The sequence below is a fragment of the Pleurodeles waltl genome, chromosome 2_1 (genome assembly GCF_031143425.1).
Source record: "Pleurodeles waltl isolate 20211129_DDA chromosome 2_1, aPleWal1.hap1.20221129, whole genome shotgun sequence".
Lineage (NCBI taxonomy): Eukaryota > Metazoa > Chordata > Amphibia > Caudata > Salamandridae > Pleurodeles > Pleurodeles waltl.
Genome location: NC_090438.1, coordinates 639,897,400 through 639,919,129, shown reverse-complemented (window position 1 = coordinate 639,919,129; position 21,730 = coordinate 639,897,400). Strand labels below are relative to the sequence as shown.

The 21,730-nt window shown below is 41.5% G+C and overlaps 1 protein-coding gene across 1 annotated transcript in view; it reads right to left on the bottom strand.

Moving 5' to 3' along the window:
- Positions 1 to 21,730, bottom strand: part of PKD1L1 (polycystin 1 like 1, transient receptor potential channel interacting) — a 1,079,023-nt gene that overhangs the window by 694,964 nt on the left and 362,329 nt on the right. Inside the window, exon 19 of the mRNA XM_069216140.1 lies at positions 1,969 to 2,101. Within this exon, the coding sequence (XP_069072241.1) occupies positions 1,969 to 2,101 (133 nt within the window). The remainder of the gene's footprint in view (positions 1 to 1,968; positions 2,102 to 21,730) is intronic.

The window sequence follows — 21,730 nt, the reverse complement described above, 5'->3', positions numbered from 1 at the left end:
CAGCATGCTGGGACAGTTCAAGATGCATCATCCAGGAGTCAATTGTCACATCTGGTCTTGGAATCTCAAATTCACCCCTCACTAACATCACAGCCAGGGCCCTTGCCACCAAACCTTCAAAGAGAAGCCCCTGCCTGTGTTAGCTCCAGTTATCTGGGCTTCCTCCCTTGTTCAGTGGGCCTGAGCTGTCCCCAGCCCTGGTACTTTGTGACAGGTAATTAACAGATGCACATTTTTATCCCAACGGCCTCCTCCTCAGGAGCTTAAAGAAGCATTGTTAATTACACCTTTTGTGTGGGGAGGTCTGTGTTTCCTCTGTTAGGTAGAAATTTAATTAACTTGGCCCAGCAGCATGACAAAAGGCTTGGGCTCTGATCCTGAAATGAGCCAGTGAAATATGACAATTCTGAATAATTCATGGGACCTGTGAATATGAACTGGGCACACCTCTTCCACACCAGTTTCATACTTAATGGGACTTTGTAGGCCTAAGGGAAGCAAAACTGCCCTCTAAGGCAGAGTACCCACTAAACGTATATAATAAAGTGTCACTGCAGACAAAACAGTAAATCACAATGACTACCTATAACTGCGACTAAGGCCTATCCCAGGTAAATATGAAACCCTGCAGAGCCCCCCTGCTCCAGGCTACCAGTGTGTGACAGTAGTCTCACGTGTGGAGCCTCCACACATGTGTACATGTGTAACCAGTCAAGTGACCCTTACGCTTGCTGCATTGCAGCTGTCTTTTATCAAAAGGCAGACACTGGCGGTAAACACATAGTTCATTTACCCTGTGCGCTTAGTGTGGGTGAGATGTAGTGAGACTAACCCACTGTAAAATGCCCAAAACCATGTGATCCAAAAAGCCAAAAATGCAGCCATATTACAGAACACATTTTGCAACAGGAAGGACACAAAATAGCCAATATCATGAGAGATGTTTACTCCTTTGATGCTCACTCTATGTATATTTTAAAAATGAGTGGCAAAATCTCTAGCAGACAGCTAAGGCACTTAAGCTGGCTGTCAAGCTGAAACAAACTCAATAAAGTAGGATAAAACGTAATTCAAGATAAATAAATCTTGTATGTTCAAATTTACATTATATATTTAAGGAGTGAGCGAAGAGGAACCACAACTGCTTTACTTTCATTACGCATGAAATCTCTAAATAGAAGTGGATTACTGGCTTGTGTGTTTTTATCACGCCCAAAGCAGTTTAGTTATGAATTGATCAGCCCTATTACCCAGAAATATTTAGAAAGAGGCAATATTTTTGTCTTTGCAAATCATGCGCTGTACAAATTGATAAACTTTGTGCAAGTTACAAAATTAATAATACATTTTCACTCTAACTGCAATTACACTGACTTGCAATTCACCAAGCAAAGAAGGCAAAAAGGGGCACTGTCCATTTAATTGTGACTCAGAACGAGGTGTATCCCTGGCTGCGTGACTGCTAGTGCAGTCAAAGAACATTGAATGATTAGTGGCTGCGCTGCCAATGGTAGTAAGTACCCATTAACAAAATGAAAGCTGCCTGTGATGGTGAAGCGTCTGCACGTTTGGGCTCTAAGTAACATTGGTAGCCAGAGAAAAATACCATGCTTTCAAATTACCAACTTTCCTCAACTTTAAGACTGTCAATTGAGACACCTGGAGCAGCCCTTTCCAACTGCAAGTCTAGTACAACACTGAGAAGTGTGCCCAAATTACCAGTGTAGGTTCAGCCTAATGTCACTTTTTCTGCTGAATCATTTAATGGGTCTTCACATCAGAAAAACACCTGTCCAATGTTTAGCCCAATCCTTAATAAATCCCAACCATCTTTAATGCTGAATTATAAAAATACTGGTTCAAACATATGAATGTAACCTTAACAAGTACTAATGCTACTACCTTTCTTATAGTCACGTCATACATTTTCAAAAAGTGCTACAATCTGTCTGAGCAGGGTTTACTTACTTGGAGTCTAGGAGGCCCCATAGATTTCACTGGTGGGGGCTGGCAATGTTCACGCACAACAAAAATCTGTTTCGTAAGGAGTGCAGAGCTGACATTGTTGAAGATGTATACCTTCACCGTAAACTCGCCTTCCCTAAATGTACGCAAGATAAAAATAAACACATGAGGCTGCACTGGTTAAACCCTAGATCTCTATGCATGCAGTTTATATTGGTATACGGTTTTATGCCAATTTAGCACCATCTGACCTCAAAATGGCATTTATATTAGGAGACGTGAGATATCTCTACTAGTCATTCATGAACAGGCATCATCTGCTGACATTTCTTGGGCATTCATGGAAAATTTGCATTTCTTTTTAGTAAAAAGGCAAAGTACCAAAAAAGTGAGTTTAGAAATATATATATATATCCACAAATATTTTAAGTTTATGGAAAAGAGCTAAACTTTCTTACTAGGTGAGGTTGTTCTTACTTGGGGACATGTTTAGATGAAAATGATAATGATTCAGTGCTTAGATAGAATTGAGTGGATGGGTGGGTGAATAAATAGGTGGATGCATGGTTAAGTGAAGGGCACAAAAGTTCCTAGATGAATGATTTTGCAAGAGAATGCACAGATGGATACATTTATGAGTGCATTAAATTGTGAGTGCACAGATGGATGCAAGTAAGTTACAACAATCTTACTGGCTGAGGTCTTAGAATTAGTGTTGTGATAATGCCCAGACTTACCAATATATTTGTGCAAGCATGTCAAAAGCACTGGACACTTTGATGCTAATAATGCTCACAGTATATATTAAGATATATCTCCTTGCCTACTTTGCTCCAGTGATTTCTTTTGAGGAACCCATCCTCCACACAGACAATCCTGTCTTTAAACCTCTTCTTGAAAGAAGCATACACCCTCCATATAAAGAGCTTCTCCTCCTTCACCGAAATCCTGTTTTTTAAGTCTCTGTATGTCAGAACCCCTTTCAGAGGGCCACAGGGCCCTCATGAACTACTGGGCCTAAACGTGGTGACTGAGGCCTAATATTTCTTATGTCCCAGGGCCCGAGTGACTATGGATCCTGAGTAACTGGGCCAAGAACCCCTTCTTCACTTGACTCTCAGTGGTGGCTCTGGTTGAGCAACACAGGCTTCTTCTATGGGATGGGATGTAGCTACAGGCCAGTGAACACGACATAACTCAAAAGTACAAACTGTATGAACAATAATTCGAAGTCCCGTCAAATACTTGGTTTTATAAGAAAAAGTGATATTTTATTTCTAACTTTACAAATGCAAAGGAATATGAAACTCTGTAGCAACAACACAATCCCCTTGAGGTCGGGGGTCTAGTAGTTGTCAGACAAAACCCTATCCCAATTTTGTGTAACATGTTTGAGAGTTTTTTTCACATTCACTGGTGACAACATACAGGGAATGCCCACTGTTAGGGCGTACTCAAGTGTTCCCCTTTCGACTCTTCAGGTTTTAGTCAAAATTGTCTATGGTGCCACAGCACCATTGGCAGCAGGTCCCTGAGGGGCCTATCCAGCCCAAATCATTTCTAAACCAATCTCACCGACCACGAGAATTCAGTGGGTGCAGTGGGCACCCTCAACGGGCAGGTGCTCTGCTCTGAGAAGTCTGGCTGACCACGCAGCACCAACCGGTGTTGCAGGCTACCTCTCTTGAGTGGCGCTTCTGGACTTCTGTTCAGCCATTTTAGCTGCAACTCTCTCTAAAGTTGTAACAAGACATTGCATGAGGAAACCATGGTTTACGACCCATCCATTTTTTCAGCCCCGCTTGACTTTGCACCCCAAAACTTTCCAGGAAGGAGCTAAGGTGGTTGAACCTTTTTTGGGTTTGGTGAAGATTCATCAAATTAGCAAACCAAAAAATATATTTCCTATGGAAACATGGTCCTAACTATACAGTGACAATTGCTACTGAGGCACACACATATATAGATATGTTATATATAACATATATATATACACATATGTATATATATATGTCATATATATATGTTATATATGTTACAGCTTTTATCAACAGTATCCATCCTACCATCAAATTCACTGGCAGCAATACTAAACAGAAGAGTCATCTCCCTTTTCTGGACGTGTTACTCACCATTCATGAACAAAAAATGATAACTGATCTGTACCACAAGCCTACAGATGCTCATTTGTATCTAAACTGGACCTCATGTCACCCATGCCACACTAAACTCAGCATCATCTACAGCCAAGCACTCAGAATAAGATGCATCTGCGGCAATGAAGACACTTGTAAAGGCCATCTACAGGAGCTTGTTAGATTATTTAAAAAGCAAGGCTATCCTCTGCATATAATTCTGCAACAAATTGACAAGTCTTTGCAGTTACCCAGGGAAGCACTTATTTGGAATAACAGAAGAAACAAAAGTGACAGAATCCCTTTTGTGGTTGACTATCATCCATCAGCTCCCAACTTCAGAAATATATTACAAACAACTTTTCCCTTACTATCTACTTGTGAAAAATTGCAAAAACTTTTTCCAAAACCGCCAGCCATTGCTTACCGCAGAGCTCCCAATTTACGATCACTTATTGTGAGAGCTAAACTTAAGCTAGCTGTAACAAATGCAGGAGTTCATTGCTGTGATTCCAAAAGGTGCATCACATGTGAATACCTTTTACAAACCTCATCAGTAACTAGCTCTGTTACAAAAAGGACCTATGGAATAAGACAGCATCTTACATGTCGCTCAACATGCATTATTTATGTGATTCAGTGCCAACGTCAAAGCTGTAAAAAACAATATGTAGGTCAAACTGTGAATGACCTCCGTACACGATTCAGGAACAACAAATCAGCAATAATTAACAAGAAACTTGACCAGCCTGTAGCCAACCATTTTAACCTTGTGGACCATTTACTATCAGATTTGAAGATTTTCCCTGTGGAACATGTTTTAAAGGAAGAACTACTGGACATCAGAGAAAATTTCTGGATGTACAGTTTAAAATCACTGCATCCAGATGGACTGAACATCACCGACAATACCACTTGATTTCTGCATAGCTGAAGAGTTCTCAGAACTGCATTGATTCCACATTCCAATTGGAATCTTCACTCATGAGGCTTTTTGAAAATTCACAAGTGTCAGCTGGACAGCCACTGAGCAAACAATCTTGTACTACCTGAGGAAGGCGGAAGCTGAAACGTTGTAGTAGAAATATATTTTTGTTCTTTTGTGAGATCATCTGTTTGAGTCACTTCATTCTTGGATATTCCATTTTCTTGTGACTCATTGTATCCTTTAGGATCCAGATTTTTGCCCTGGCTGGCTGTTGTTTTCTTGTGATCCTGCATCTTCCAATATATATATATATATATATATATATATATATATATATATATATATATATATATATATATATATATACACATACACACACACACACACACACACACCCCACCACATAGAGGAAAATATATATATATTTCACTGAAAACACAAAGGTTACAGGGAAGTTATAGTAAGGTTTTTAATTTACTTACACAAAACCATGGAAATTCAGCAGTTATATTTGTGGTCAACTCAAATAACTATGACTTGTGCTGTAAGGCAACTACAACTAGCGCCCCCACGATGCACAGTTGTCTCATGAACTTTATTGCAAATAGTGCGGTAATATTATCAATCATGTCTTAAAAGATGTCATAAGGGATGTGACATGTTGGGTGATTAGCAGTGCACCGCCAGTAGGAGACAGATGTAGATAAATATATAGGCGGTAAGTAGTTATAGTTAGGACCTAGTTTCTATCAAAAAAGCGTTTTTTACTTGCCTATATCTTTAGTGCAGGTTGACAAATCTTCCCTAAATTTTCCAAATAATTGGACGCTCACATCACTTGCTGTCTGCAAAGTTTCGTGGTGATCCGTTAAGCGGGGGATGAGAAAAAGTGGGGTCAAAAACATTGCGTTTCCCATGTTAATTCCCATAGGGATTTTGAACACCACTACCGACCCAACCACTGGACAGAATTACACCAAATTTTGCAGAAAGGTGGCTCTTGGTTCAGAAAGTGCCCTTTCTGTTATTTGGTGTAAATTCATAGCTTTTGAAATATTAAAGTAAAAAGAAATTTGTATACATAGGGACACTAAGGCTCTGCGAACCCTAAGGATCTCATGCGTGGATCTGATTGGCTGCCAACACTTCAACAAGGAAGAGTTGGTAGACATGTTGGGGACTCTGCTTCATTCGAGTCCCTGAAAAAAAAGATGAAAAAAAAACAGAAAAGGGGCCAGGGTAGCTACACTGTAACCCCTTAAGGTCTGGTGCTGCGGTGCGCCCCCCCCCCCCCCCAGCAAAAAAAAGTATATCTTTTTTATAGTTTTCGGCAGAAGACAAAGCAGATCATGAAAAAAAAAAAAAAAAAAAAAAAAAAAAAAATGTGCTCCAGCACTTGTTTCAGTGAAGCCCCTGGGTGGGCCAGGTCCCGGGGGCATTACCATTTTGAATGTGGGAGGGACACCCAACCCCTTTGCAGCCCTGGAGACCACCAACTTCCCAGGGCTTCAACTAAATATTTGTGGGGTAGGACCACCCAGCCACCCACTGCCCCAGGGCCCACCACTTCCCCTTGGCTCTAATAAATACTGTGTGTGGGACAAACACCTCCCCGGGGCTTCAACTAAATACAATGCAGGGGGCTGCATCCCCCCCGCAGCCTCTGGGACCACCGCCTTTCCAGGGCTACTAAATGTTGGAGGGGGGCCATGCAGACTCCCTTCTGAAGGCAAAGATGGCCCTGGGGATCACCAACCTTCAGGGCCAGCTCCTGCTATGTCCTGGGGTACCCACCCCTGGGACATAGCTGTTTGCTCTGATTTGAAGGGAGCTTTCACAGCTCCCGCCAACTCAGAGCAAACACTTCACTTTCTGCAAGTGAGAGCTGATAAACAGAAAGTGAAGTTTTCATCTGTTTCCCTGCACGCAAATATGCGTGCAGTGAAACAGTTGAAAACATTGCTCCCACAAGTAGGGAGCTGCTATTTAAATGCCGGCTCTCATAGGATGCAGAGAGCTGGCTAGGCCCGCGGGGCCTTGAGGCTTCCCCCACTGTCCTGTCACTCTCTCTCTCCCTTTCATCCCATAATGGGATGGAAGTGAGAGAGAGAAATTGTCATTGCAATTGTCTCTCAATACAGAGTCAGACTAGCAAAATGTTTGGTATGAACGTTATAGTTACATTTGGATACAGAATAGTGTCACTTCTGGCCTAATGGTCAAGGTCTTGTGCTGTCACTCAGTAGGCTGAAGATTCAAATCTTAGTATCTCTTGGCAGTGTGTCTGTTTATTTTCGAGTGTTTTCACTGTTAAACATTCCTAGTGATGAAATATTGAAGTCTCTTCCCCCCTCAAAATCTGTGGGTTATATGTCATAGCTAGTCTGGACACTGCACAGTAAGGAATCACCTCTGGCCTAGTGGTTAAGGTCTCAGACATGCACAATTAAAAGTTAAGAGTTCTAGTCTAGGTGAGGCTGTTGTCATTTCCTGCTTTAGTTTCTTTTCAACTATAAATATTTAAGCTACATACTGAAAGGTGGGCTCACTCTTTAATTGACAAAAGCATTTTTCTTTTCAATTTGTCCGGAAATATCTCATTCTAAGATAATTAATCAAATCCTCAATCTCTCCTCTCTCCTCCTCTCAGGGCTGGGTGGTTAGGGGGGATGCCGAAGGCCAACCGCACTGTGCATGGCCTTCGGCCTTGCGCAGCACCAGGTTGGGTGGTTATAGGAGGTAGGCCCTGCTGCAAACCTGACACCTCGCATGGCAGAAGGCCATGCGCAGTGGTAGTTAGATTAATATATAGTAATTAACTATAACTCGTGTCTAAGGTAACTACACCTCACACCCTAGCCACGCACTGTTAAATATCCCACAAATTATGGCACTCATGACATCTTTGATAACATCACTAATATCTATGTAATATTTGCAGTAAAATTGTTGATGAAAAAACTGTGCATGGTGGGGGTGCAAGTTATAGTTACCTCAGGGCACAAGTTAAAGTTACTTGAGATAACTAACTAGAACAGGTGAATTTCTATGGTTTTGTATGTTTAAAATGTGAACCTAACTATAACGTCCCTGTAATCTTTGGTTTAATTGAATGAAAAAAAAAAAATATATATATATATATATATTGAGAGAGAGCGAGGAGAAAAGATTTTGTTTATAGGAAAGAGTATTTTTGTTGGTTGTATTGGATATTGGAAGAACTATTGGAAATTTGGTTTTCAAGTAGATCACATACCTTTATTAAATATATATGTGTGTGTGGTTTCTCTCAATACATTTCTATAAAGGAAAGAAGTCATTCTGTTCTACCAAATTCTCATCTTCTAGTACTCATAAGCAAGACAAAAGGAGGTAATATTTCCAGCCTCAAGGTTCTTCCAAAAAGGACTCTTCAACATCACAGCCAGCAAGCCATAAGAGAATGCGTTCCTGACTATATACCAGAAAACAGTGGTGAGGGGCCTGTTGGGGGATGTATCCAAGACTTTTTTCAGGCTTGGGAAGGAGAATTTTCAGGTTTTTGGGTTCTGAGTATTGCACGTCAAAGTAGACCTGCCAACTTGTGTGATGTCACCTTGTGTCACATAATGTCGGCTCCCCTCACATGGTCAACCAGTGAGGAGTCGATATCACACGGTGGGAGAGAAAACAGCTGTGGAATAGCGGCTTTTCAGCTATTTTTAGAGGCTCTGAGTAGCCGATAATGTGAGAAAGCCATCCTTTTAGCATGCAAAAGGATGTTGGAAGGACTGCTGAAGCTTTTCAAACACCCACCCCCAGTCACAGATCTGAGTTTAATCCATTTTCTACTGCACACCATGCCACCCCAGTTTGGACCCAGCCATATGCAAATCAGTCTTGATACTGTTCCTCATGGAACAGTCCAGGCCAAACTGCCAGCCCTAGTCCTCCCTGGACCAGAAACAAGCTTGCTGGGATCAGTTTCAGGGTATCACCTTTCATCAGCCAGGCTAGCTTGAATCCAGTGGCACAGTGAACACAGGACCCACGTCTGGGCATACTACCCTTCCCACTTGACGTGACTTTAGCAACACCAAAGTATAATGGACAGAGTGCTGAAACTTTTCAAACACCCCCAGTCACAGATCTGGGTTTAATTTGTTCTTTTGTTCACAATGCCAGCCCAGTTTGGACCCAGCCCTATGCAAATCAGTCTTGACCCTGTTCCCCATGGGAACAGTCCATCCCGAACTGTCAGGCCTGGTCTTCCCTGGAGCAGAAACAAGCATACTGGGACCTGTTTCAGAGTATCAAGCTTCATCAGCCAGGCTAGCTTGAATTCAGTGGCGCAGTGCGCACGGGACTCACGTCTGGGCATACTCTTCCCACTTAGGGTGACAAAAGCAAAAAGAACATATGATGGCCAGAATGCTGAATAATGCAAACATTCACCTCCAGTCACAAAGATTTGGGTTTAATCCATTGTTTTTTAAACCACAACGCCACCCCAGTTTGGACCGAGCCATATGAAAATAGGTTGTTATTTTCCCTAATAGAATTGAACTTTATTAAAATAAATGTTGCAAATTTTAGAAACTTTGGCTCGCTGGGAGAAATCCCAGCATATTGTCTAAGTGTTATTCATTATGGCAGTTTAGTTTAATTCGTGTTTTCTGGATCTAATCATTAACACTGAGTAAAATTATCATAATTGAAAACGATGCAATGATAAAAATTAAGATTTTCCCAGAAAATAAAATTAAAAAACAAAAATATATAAAGTATACATTAGCTTAAATTATCAAGTCCTGGTCTTTGTAATCACTACAGTTCTTGCATTTTAGGTACTTTTACAACTGCAAGACAAACACATAAAGCCTAATAGATTTAAGCATGAATAATATTTGATGTCAAACATCTCCAATAGATGACATGCGGTGTGAGGAATTCCGTCTGCCTATGCTGTCCTATATATTTTTATTTTTTTGAAACTATGGCTATAGAATAATTGCTGTGGATCAGAACCTACTAGTTAGCCTTCACCCCAAGTTTTTTGGGAAAAAGATGTCATTCCCTCCAGAATCCCAGTGTAGCTCGTTGACATAAAGCTGGTTTGCTAATTTGACAGGTCAATAGACTAATATAGGACCGTGTCAAATATTAATACCACGCACACGGTAAGCTAGCGGGTATAGGTACAGTTCTACTTGTATAACTCCATATTTGCTGCACCATGCCCTAATATATTTCCCCTCAAAAAGTATTTCTTTTGAGTTTGTTGACTAAATACAAAGGCCTGACAGGCTACATTCAGAGCCATCTTCCCAAAATTACCAATGTGCTGTGAAATACTAACTTGTGTCTGGTGGAAGATATCTTCACATTTATATTGAGCTGAAAATAGTACGTGAAATGGTTGTTTCTCAAAAACTGAACTCAATTACTTTTTATAAGTAAGTTTGTATGCATTTATTCCATAGACTATCTCAAAATAAGCAAAATACAAAACAAGAATACTGTCAAAATCTATCGAACAGAAAATGAAACGCATGCTATAACCAACAATTTGTGGAAAGCCATGAAGTGGGAGTTTTTCTAATATAAAAAGCCTTCCTTTTGGGAACCCTCCACAATTCAGTATCAGTGGCAGGCAATCCATTCTACTCCGCTGGTTAATTAGAGTACTCAAACAGGATATTTCTTGATATTCACCCGCATAGCCATATCATTAAATGTGATGCAAAAAACAATCAACAGCCATTCATGTGAGACACGCAGTGTGCAATATGAAGTACAGCAAGTGGAAGATAGAAATACTCAGCTAATCCTCACTGAATAAATTCCAGACTAGAAGCTTCAGAACTTTCCCATACAGATATTCAAAGTTCAGTAATCAACAACAGTAGACAAATTCTGAGATCAACCACAGAGTCGCAAAATTAACTATCACTGGCAAAGCCCACAGGTATTGCCTGTAACACCTATTCGCGTTCATGTTTCCCCTAGATTGCTGCCTTGTATGCACATGCAGATGTGGCAGCCATTGTGGTATGCCCAGGCAACTACGGCGGCTATCCTGGAATGTTTTTTATGTAAATAAATATCATTCACTGATGGCTGGAGTGCAAGTTCATAAAATGCTTGGTAAACATCCTCAAATCATTTTCTCTTAAATCAAAAAAAGAATCCCAAGATGGGCACTGTACATGGATATAAATTTGCAGTGGGCAAATTTGAAAGATTATTCCACGATGGACACTGCATGCATGCCCAACAGCCATATTGGAATTATTTTTAATAATCTATTCATAATGTACACTTTCAAGATGGAAGACAGCAATTTCAGAATGGTGAATAAAAAAAAAAAGTGCCACTTGTCAGAAGTGGGAGGATGCAACCGAACAAATCAAAAACAATGTAAAGAAATGCACCAGCGGCGGAATAAATACAACGGAGCCAGTGAAAAATTGGACAATACCCAGTTCTAGGATAGCTGTGAGAATACCCAAAACTTTTTTTCAGTAAGTCTGTGTTCACTGCAACCAAACCAGAATAAATTTGTAAGAAGAGCCCACAAGAGACTATTTTTTGCCTTTTATGTTCCACTTTAGAAGAGCAAAACAACATTTGTCGTGAATTGTGGAAGATGGAGCAACCTAGAAGTATTCTTCCAAGCAAAAAGGTTATGAACCTGAAACACTAGCATCTTTATGGGATCTCACTCAAATCTGTTTTAAACCTGCAAAAATGGAAAGTGCCACGTTAGCGGGGGAGGATGGTAACCTCACTTTGGCATACATGGACCTGTGGGCTTACTGGCTAAGTAACCCGAAACGCAACATGAAGAAACTGGAAAAAAAAAATGCAGGCATACCTGCGATCAGTTGAAAATGGCCAGTGCACTAAGGCTCTCCGGGGAATCCTGGTGCAGAAAGATCTGAGTCCTTTTTGGTTGCTAGGCTACTAATATGAAGTTTGAGGCTCTGAATGTTCAGTCATGTCAGACTTTAGTCTCAGGTGAAAAATCCAACGGATCGAGCGACTCCAAAGAGATTTTTTTCATTTTGCCATCTGATACAGAACCTCTACAGGAACTGAGATTATTTCTTGGTTTTGCTCGTGCGTTGGAGGGTATAGTGCACTGGGCATTGATAAAGAGCAAGAAGAAATAGTGTTTCTAGATTAGGAGGCTACATCTCACACAAGCTGTGTTTCAGAGTACTTCTTCATTAAAGTGCCTCATGACCTGGCAGTTATAAATGTTGTTCAGGTTTGCTTTATTTCTTGAAGTTTGTATTTACCAAAAGCTCACTAAAGATATATTCCAAAAACAAATGCCTGTTAAAGCAAATGCCCGATGTGTTAATATGGAGCCTTTGGACTTCTGAATCAAATTGCCAGATAGAGTCTGTCTGGTTTACCTGCTCACTGAAATAGAGTTTAAAGAACTGTGAAATTCAATAATTGACCAAATGTAAGTTTGTGCTCACGTATGATAACCTTACATTGGAAATAGGCGGGACTTTCAATGGATCTGCAACTTTTCCCACAAAACTTTGGGCACTGAACAAGAGAATCAGCATAGCGTACCTTAGGTCCTTGAGCCCCGATTGGACACATCCTCCAGAATGACCATTTGTGCAGGGAAGGCCTAACTAGTAAGAGATGTCCAGAAAGACAATTTTTCCGAATTTTAAGATACGCATTCACAGCAGTCAACCCTTGTTGCCAGGAAATTGGAACTACTGATGGATCTGGACTTACCAAAGACTTACTGGTTACAGGTCAAGTGTACTGCCATAATCTAGCAGTTGAGGATATAGACTTTGACTTAAAAGCTAGTACCACAGTCATCCTTTCAAAGGATTGTAAACTCAATGGTACTTTATTTTACAAGAGAAGTAAGAAGAGTCCTTAAAGAGAAGCAAGAGTTGTCCTCAACTTGTATAGACTTGTTCATCTGAATTTCAAGCCAATAACTGTACCAAGATCTTTTCAGTAGCGTATTTTACAGTTCAGGTTCTTTTTGTAAATAGCTTTTGTAAGAGCTTCCATTTATCTTTCAGCTATAGTAACCTTCAACCAACAATTGAAAATCGGGTATACAGAGGCTGTCACTAGGTATATCATTTGTTATATCAGAATAAGTTAAAATGAAAGCAAATCATGAAATACTGAAAGAGTTTATGTTGCAGATATCTACCCCCTGCAGAGCAGGTTGAGCGCCAATGTATTAAAGGGAAACAGCAAAGCTATCCTGTGTCTCCGCTTCTGTCTCTCTTCTCATTCCCCTTAACTCATCCCTGTCTACTGGCATTATTATCCTTTGCCTGGTTGTCAGTGGGGCTAAGGAAGTGAGGACATTAGTAATGGGCTTGTTGGATTTGGATTACCAGGTTAGTGCAGTGATAGTGCATTTTCTGGGTAGCATCTGTGCAATGGGTTAACAGACAGGGTAAAATATCTATTTCAGCCCACTCAGAGGTGTTTGCCAAAAAGACTTCAGCATGATCTTGCAGTTAAGGTAACCAGTCTTCTAGAGCCCTGCCCTGTGGCACTTCTAAACCTTGCTCTTGTGGAGAATTTCAAACTCCCAAAAAAGTGATGAAGTCCTAAGGCAAACGTAGGAGGCAAAGCAACCTCAGCAGTGACAAATTCTAGTTGTTCTCTGTGCTTTGGTATCAAAGCTAAAGGTTCAGCGCAACTCCAATATCAGAATATATGACTTCTAGGGACCCTCGCCAGCTACAACACCTTGCCCATTTCAAGAGCTGGGCCTCTATAACACTTTTAACCAGTCTAACCTTCTGAGTTTACCTGACTCTCCTCTATCCCAGTCAGCTTGAAATATTAACAAGGTCTTCTTGTTCAACCAAGAACTACTGGCTTACATTGGCTATGTGTTCCTTCTGTGTGCTTTTTGACTTAAACTTTAAAAATTCTTATCTCTGGTGCCCTTTCTCCAGTTTGTCCATTTTGTGTCATTTTGTTTATTACATCATTTCCTTTTTTTATTAAATTGGCTTTGGAATGTTATTGCTTTGGATCTGGACAGTATTAGTGTTCCAGTGCTACTTAAATATTTAGATATTTCTGTGAGGAAGTATGCTGCTTTGTTCACAGGAATGAGGTTTTCACATTGCAGTGTTTTGGCCTATGACTATTGGATCACGCCCCTTTCTCCTAATTAATAATCTCAAATATTGCTATGAATGGTGATAGGTGGAAATGGCCCTTTTTGCAGGATTGTAACAATGGCTCAGACCTGCCACTGTGTGCAGTTTTAAACTGCCAATTCGACTTGGCAAGTGTACCCAACTGCCAGGCCTAAACCTTCCCTTTTATTACATGTCAGGCACCCCTGAAGAAGGCCCTAGGTAGCCGTGAATTTGGTTTTCACTATGCAAGGCCTCTCTCTCTCATAGGTTAACATGGGGGCTGCCTTTAAATATCCTTAATGAGCAGATTCCCTTTAAGAGCAGATATAAATCTGGAGTTTAGGGTCTCTGAACTCACAATGTAAAAATACATCTTTTATTGAAGTTGGTTTTTAAATTGTCAGTTTGAAAATGCCACTTTTAGAAAGTAGGCATTTTCTTGCTTAAACCATTCTGTGACTCTTCCTGTTTGTGGATACCCCGTCTGGGTCAGTTTGACAGTTGGGCTCTTCACACCTCTTCTCTAGACAGGGACACCAAAGGGGGCGGGGTGTAGCCTGCATATCCTGATGAGCCAACTGAGCTAGGTGAGAGAGAGGAGTGGTCGTTCAAACCTGAAAGTACTGTGCCTGCCCTCACACAAGGCAGTCCCTGGTGTGCGTCTTGGGCCTGGCCTGGACAAGGAAGGATCTTGCAAACAATTGAGACTTTGCTTTGAAGTTTGTCAACTTCAAAGAAAGAAAGGGGTATAAGAAGAAGACGCAAAATCCAAGACTTTTAGAATCTTTCTAGAATCAAGAGGAACCTCTGCCGAGGAGAAGATTTGAAGGAGGAGTATTCTCCCTTTGCTTTGTTGCTTTGCTGGACTGGCCTGCAGTTGCTGCTTCTGCCCGAAAAGAGTGCAAAGGGTGACCTTTGTGTGTCCTGCTTGAAAAAGTTCTCCAAGGGCTTGGAGTAGAGCTTGCCTCCTGTTGGAAGTCTCAGCGACACCAAAGACTTCAGTTTCCTCGACCGGCAGTACTGGGAACTGTGTGTTTTGTGCTGTTCAAGAGGAGAAACCACTGCGACACTGCTAAAGAAGCCGCTGGCCGCACTGTGACCTGCCGACGCCGCACAGAGTTGCACTGCCCTGCTTCGCACAGCGACCTTGGTCTCACCTACGCCGTCATCAGATGACTTCACCGAGCCACTGATCGCACTGCGACCTGTTGTCCCTGCACTCTAGCATTGCCTGCTCACACCGCAGCCTCTGCGTCCCCAACGACGACGCTCCTGCTGATACTGGTGCCGCTGCCGGCACCGTGGCCTGTGGACACTGCTCACGAGAAGCACGAAGCACCGTCCAGTCCCGCACCGCAGCCCCGGTTCACCGATGTCAGCACCATCGACTCCAGGATCGTCACCAGGCATCCCTGCCTGCACTGTTGCTTGTGGACACCGCTCGTGAGGGTCATGAAGCACTGTCCCGTTCCGCACCGCTGGCTTGGTCCTATCGACAACAATGCTTCTGCAAGGACGACGCCACTACCTGCACCGTGACCTGTGGACACTGCACATCGCATTGTCCCGCTTTGCTCCGCAGCCCCGACGCCATCCACGCCAGCGCTCCTGACTTCATCAGCCCGGAGTTCGATCTGCCACGCATGGGACTTCAAGGGCCCAACAACTCCTGCACCAACTCTGGAACTGACACCGCAACGTCAGTGACGCCACTCTCCAGAGCTCATCACGAGAATCATGATGCCCTACTAATCCAAGGTACTGTTTGCAGGCTTTCCCGACACCGTAGCTGACCTGCGACGCCGTGGCCGGCCTCAACTGTTGGCTTTGTTGATCACTACGCGGTGATAGCCCCAGGTGGAGCTATTGACTTTAGGGAACTGTATTTTTTAGTAAATATTGCAGAATTCATATTTTTATTACTGTATGTTGGATTTTTATCGTATTTGGTCTGGTTATAAATAAATATTGGCTACTGTGTGTTATGTGAAAAAGTTTTACACATTGCTTTTGAGATCAGCCAGACTGCTCATTCCAAGCTACCAAGGGAGTGAGCAGGGGTTATCTGAGCAGGTATCTCCCTTATCCAGACTAGAGTGAGGGTCCCTACTTAGACAGGGTGCAAACCGACTGCCAGCTAGAGACCCCATTTCTAACAGTGATAGTTTCCCTTTTCACTGTTAGAATCTGCATAGGGAGGGGAGAACAGCAACAATCAAAAAAGATTCCATAAAGGAGATATGTATATATTTTTTTTTAGCTTAGAAGTACCAAGTGCAGATGGAAGGTATTGCACTGCCTCCAATTATATGGCCAGCGCAGTGACACTGGAACCAGAGCTCCTCATACAGTGCTTCATGTGCCCATAATAATAGGCTCTCATGTGTCATGTAGCATGTGAGTGCCTCCCAAAGATTATGAACACCTGTGCCAGTAATGAGTTACCAGTGATGCTACCATGCAGACAACAATTGGTGGGAACTCTTACAGCATTATTGTCAAATGTATGACCATTATTTTGTTGACTGTCTGTTGTCAAGCAGAAATTTTATGTCTCCCTTAGTCCTGCTTATGAGGCAGTCAGGAGCAAAAAAGCTTTATGTACATGAAATTGTTTGACAGGGACAATGTTAGAGTTTAGTACTTCTTTGCTGTCTATCAGTTTAAGGGAGGCTGAGGTGCTGAAGTTCATTTTGTGACAGACATACTATCTCTTGGCTTTGTTTCGCGGGTAAAGTCAAATACGAATATTTTATTCGGCACATGAGTAGCCATAGAAGATACATACATAAATAAAACATCATTTAAAGCATGCCTAATGTAAGCGTTTCCAAGTTAACATGTTCAATAATGCAGCGCCCCTCTTACTTATCCTCGGTCACAATCCATCTAAGAGGACCTCCAGTGCCTAAGGCATCGGCTCAATTAACAAAGATAACATCTATGGCAGCCCTTAACCCTCCATCGTTCTCCTATATCTCCCGCTGGTTTAGAAATGCACAGACGTCCTAACAAAAATCATGAGTATTTAAAAGGGGAGCTAAAACAAGTCATCTTTGCAATTCCTAAAGCCTAAGGATTTTAAAATAGGTTTAATGAATAATTTAAAATACAAAATAAATAAAGTGCAATGAAGCAAAGTGTATCACTAATTGCTCTGAATGACCGTCACAAGGGCAGACCACCTCTGGCATCCCCAATTGGGAACTAATCCCAGGGAAAAATAAAAACTGGGCCACAGTATCCGCCCTAAATCGAGAGAGTAGAGATATCTCCCGACCTGAAAGGGGTACTATGAGGTATAGCGCAACCTCCCTGGTACTAGGGACATGCAGGACTCTGAGCGTCCTTTTGCTCATTTCATCATCGAGCCTCTGGGAGTGACCGAAATCTAAAAACTTGGACTTTACCTTCTGCCTATCACATTTCCTGTTTGTGCACAGAGTCAAGAACATGTTGGGTATTTTTAGAGCATCAAAGGTTTTTCACATGTAAGTCAACCAACGAATTGAGAGGCCCTTATTTAAGTTCAAACAGTCTTCAGTAACTTCCCTAGCCTTATTTGTAATATACCGGAGGCTGAGCTCGGAAAGTAAAATAAAATGGGAACTCGTAGGGGGCAAATGCAAAATCCGCCTGCAGATGCAGTTTTTTAAATCCGTCACACCATAAAGAGCTGCTCACACACTGGACATTTTAAATATTCAAAATAGGAGATATTGTACCCCTTCCGACACACTGGGTCAGATTGAATACAGCACCCACCATTCTGCTAAGCTTTAAGCATGAGTTTCTAACCTGGGAGTGCTATGTTCCCGAAATACTAAAAGTCGTCCCCAAGTAATTAAAGTCATTCACGTTGCCTATGGGATTTGTCCTAGTCACTAATTTATCATCAATTTCTTTCAAGGTCCACTAGCTATAATGTGTGATTTACCATATTTCATGACCAAATCCAGGTCGCTCATAAAATGGATAAAGGATTCCATCAGTGATCACAGCTCCCCCAAAGTCTGTGCCATGAGTTCTGCATCATCTGCATAAAGCAGCCTCAGCACAGGAGCTCGCTAAATCAAAGGGATGTCTCCAGAAACTAAAGTCAGGGTTGGGCACAGATTATTAACCTAAATACAGCCTTGTCGCACGCCCTGGCAAGGGGAAATGTATCAGGCAGTTCCCCTGGCGGACTGTACTGGACGCTCACTGTCAACATGTAAAGAGTGCAAAAAGTTCACTAGCGCCATCTCCACCCCTAAATCCAGCAACATCAACCAACGTTTCATTCTGTTGACACAATCAAAGGCTGTATTTATACCCATGAAGGCCAGGTACAGTGGCAGCGCTTTGCAACGGTATATTTTCCAGTGCTCACATTCAAATTTAAGCACTGTTCCACTGTAGCCAGCCCTCGAAAAAAACCAAATCGATAAGGACACAAGATCTTGTCTAGGTTCGCCCATGACTTTAAACAATTTAATATCATTCTGTCCTATTATCTTAACCAAACTATCTATGAGCGAAATAGGACAATAGCACTTAAGTGAGTTGTAGTCTCCTTTTTTCAAAAATCAATACAATAGTGGAAAGTGCCCAAAACTCTGGGATCTCATTACACATTGAACTGTTGGAGACCACATCCAGACCCAGGGGATTAACATTTGGGATTTGTTTTAAAGCAAGGGTGACTTTTCTGTAGGTTGTCAAGGTTGCTAAAAACACAACTTGGCCCTCAACTGTTCTAAGTTCTCATCTTCCACTACATGGTAAATACTTTTGTAGTGTGCAACCCAATCTGGGCCAGGTATATTACAACATAAGAGGGTTTGGTGGAGTCTCCATATGTTTAATTCTATTCAATGTTTTCCAAAGGTTCGTCCCATTTTTAGATGAGGTTGTACTTTCAAATAATTTCCAGTCCCTATTGTTCAGCTCCTCCTTCCTTGACCTCATGTCACATTTATATGCCTTGCTGGTCTCCCACACCTCAGTGGGATCTTTAGGATTGGCAGAAAGGGTCTTTCATAACCAGCGACTGGCTGTGTAACAAGGTCTGTCAAACCTGCAGGGCATTGACTGTCTGCTCCTTACAGGCTGCAACAATAGTTGGCTAATGTCCCAAATTTTAAAAAATGGAAAGATTTAATCATATTGATACCCTGGGCATCAGACAAAGGTCGCAAACTGAGACTACAGCAACATGGTTAGTGTAGCCCATAGATCATTTAAATGCCACACAATCCCTAAACTATCCCTAGAGTGCAACTTTATGGGGATCAATGTCACACTGGAGGTCCTTTAATAAAGTGGGATGTTACCTTCAGGATACTAGACATTAAGACCGCCAAACTCCGGCTCTTTGTCCAGGGATGATATTATATTTGAACTGTATATCCTACACTCCCTCTGCAGTGGATATTATGCCAGTGAACAAGGATAGATCTTTAAAATACCCATGTTCAGAGAGGTGGCATCGAAGCGCGTCACACCTGTCTCAGCCCATAATTCACTTACTACCCGCTGCATGCCCTTATGTTGCTATTCTCATTGGAATCCCTTCTCTGCGTAGTAGCCAGGTTGAGACTAGTGAAGAGTTTGGCAACAAAGTTTTAAACTGGCTTGCTTACAATAGAGGTTTTCCATTCTCTCGAGCTAAGGATATCCGATAACTCAGAGGGTCAGATGGATTGGTCCTGGCCCCATTCTATGAGGGGGAGACTGTGTAATTGTTAATTTTAATGCTCCTTTGTTGGTCCAGAGTCTGCTTTTTCAGTCTCTTTAGAAATGATTCTGTAGGGAGTAACATCACCATGGTGCCTCTTGGTTTCTCCTATAAAGCCCAGGTTTTGCTCCAGCAACCACAACAGAAAGCAGTGAGTTTTCCTAGTTCAAAGTAATGTTTACTGCTACACATATAATCCTCAGCGAATGATCTTTTTAAAAAAACAAATCCCAATATGCCTGGGAAAATTGAAAAAAGAAATCCTTGAATTTGGGTGTTTGGACAGAGTTTAGAAATAGCATTTATCATATGTGTTTCAGTCAACAATTATGACTTGTTTTGTTTTAGATCCTGTAACTGACAAAAATTCTGGTACATTAGTATTATTTATGTTCACTTGTGCAGAGTAAATCTGGGCGAAAGGATGAAGGGCTAACTTAAAAGTACCATTCAGCATCCAAATGTCACTGTTTTCAAGGACAACAGTGTTATGCAGGTTTAGTAGGAGTTGTGTAAATTATCCAGGGTGCTTGTTGTCAAATAGAAGGAAAGGTTGATGGTTAAAGAATTTTGTCAGGTCCTGTGGAATGTTAATTTAAGAATAGGTTTGTGGGGTTCTATGGTGTGGATTAATCACCTGTTTTGTTGCTGTACCATTCTTATCAAATTTGGAAGTTTGGGCATACTACTTGCAACATGCATGGCACTGTTCTGGGCTACCTCCCTCAATACTGAGCCACAAAGTTCATTGAAAGTGGTATCAAGTGACTTGAAATGTTTGCTCCATTGCAGGGGAAGAGTGATTATGCTGCTTTCAACCATATTTCCAAGAGTAACTGCTCTGCCATTGCAATAGGTTGAGGTAGTTATTTGTCCATTTGGGGTTGGAAAAGTTGGTTAGTTTTTTAAAGAAAAGGTATTGGAGGTGTGAACCTGATGGTTTTGAAATATGCTCAATGGAGAGAATATTGTTTTACTTGCTTATTAGGGATTTTCTTTTGTTTTCTGGTTGAGGAGATACTGCTCTTCTAGATTAAGACACAGAGAGGAGTATGGATTCATTATTTAAAGATAAAACAATGTTGCTGTTTTTTCCTTTCAAAAGTTTGTTTCTTAAAAGTAAATCTACTTCCCCCTCTGTGTCTAGTATCTTCCAAAATTAAGTGAAGTGAAGGGTAAAACAGTCCGCATAAAATGAAGCTCACGAAGCAGTAACTGAGAATGTTGTAGGTTTTAATCAAAATCCGCTCCAGAAAGGGAAATTTCATCCACGACTCCCAGATCGGTCCACCAACCGCTGTCTCAGTGAGTCTGGAATACACAAACATTCCGACCACTGCAACGGAGAACAGCGCGGGAGGAAGGAACATACCACCAATACAATATACAATTAAACAGCTAAGAATAAACACTATTAATAAAAATAATACACTATACCACACTACCCCCTTCCCTAAAGTAACCCCCCCAAAAAACAAACAACAAAGGGGAAGAGGGAGGAGGGAGGAAAAAAACAGAAAACAAATAAAACACTAATTAGTCTTGAGTTTAACAACCCTGATCATATTCCATACACGTCCATCATCAACTCTGATCGCTCCTTTGAACACCTTAATGACCTTGAAAATTCTACTGTAGTGAGATTGACCACCACCTACCCTACCAGGCAATTTTATTTTGACAGAATCACCCACAGCCACAACAACCTCCTTCTCAGATTTAAGCACATCACGTGCGTTTTCGTTTTTTTTTTTTTTTTTTTTTAAACAAGCTCCGCTTTTGTCATGGCAATATTCTTTAAATCATCACAATACTTCATATCTTTGACATATTCTTGATCCAC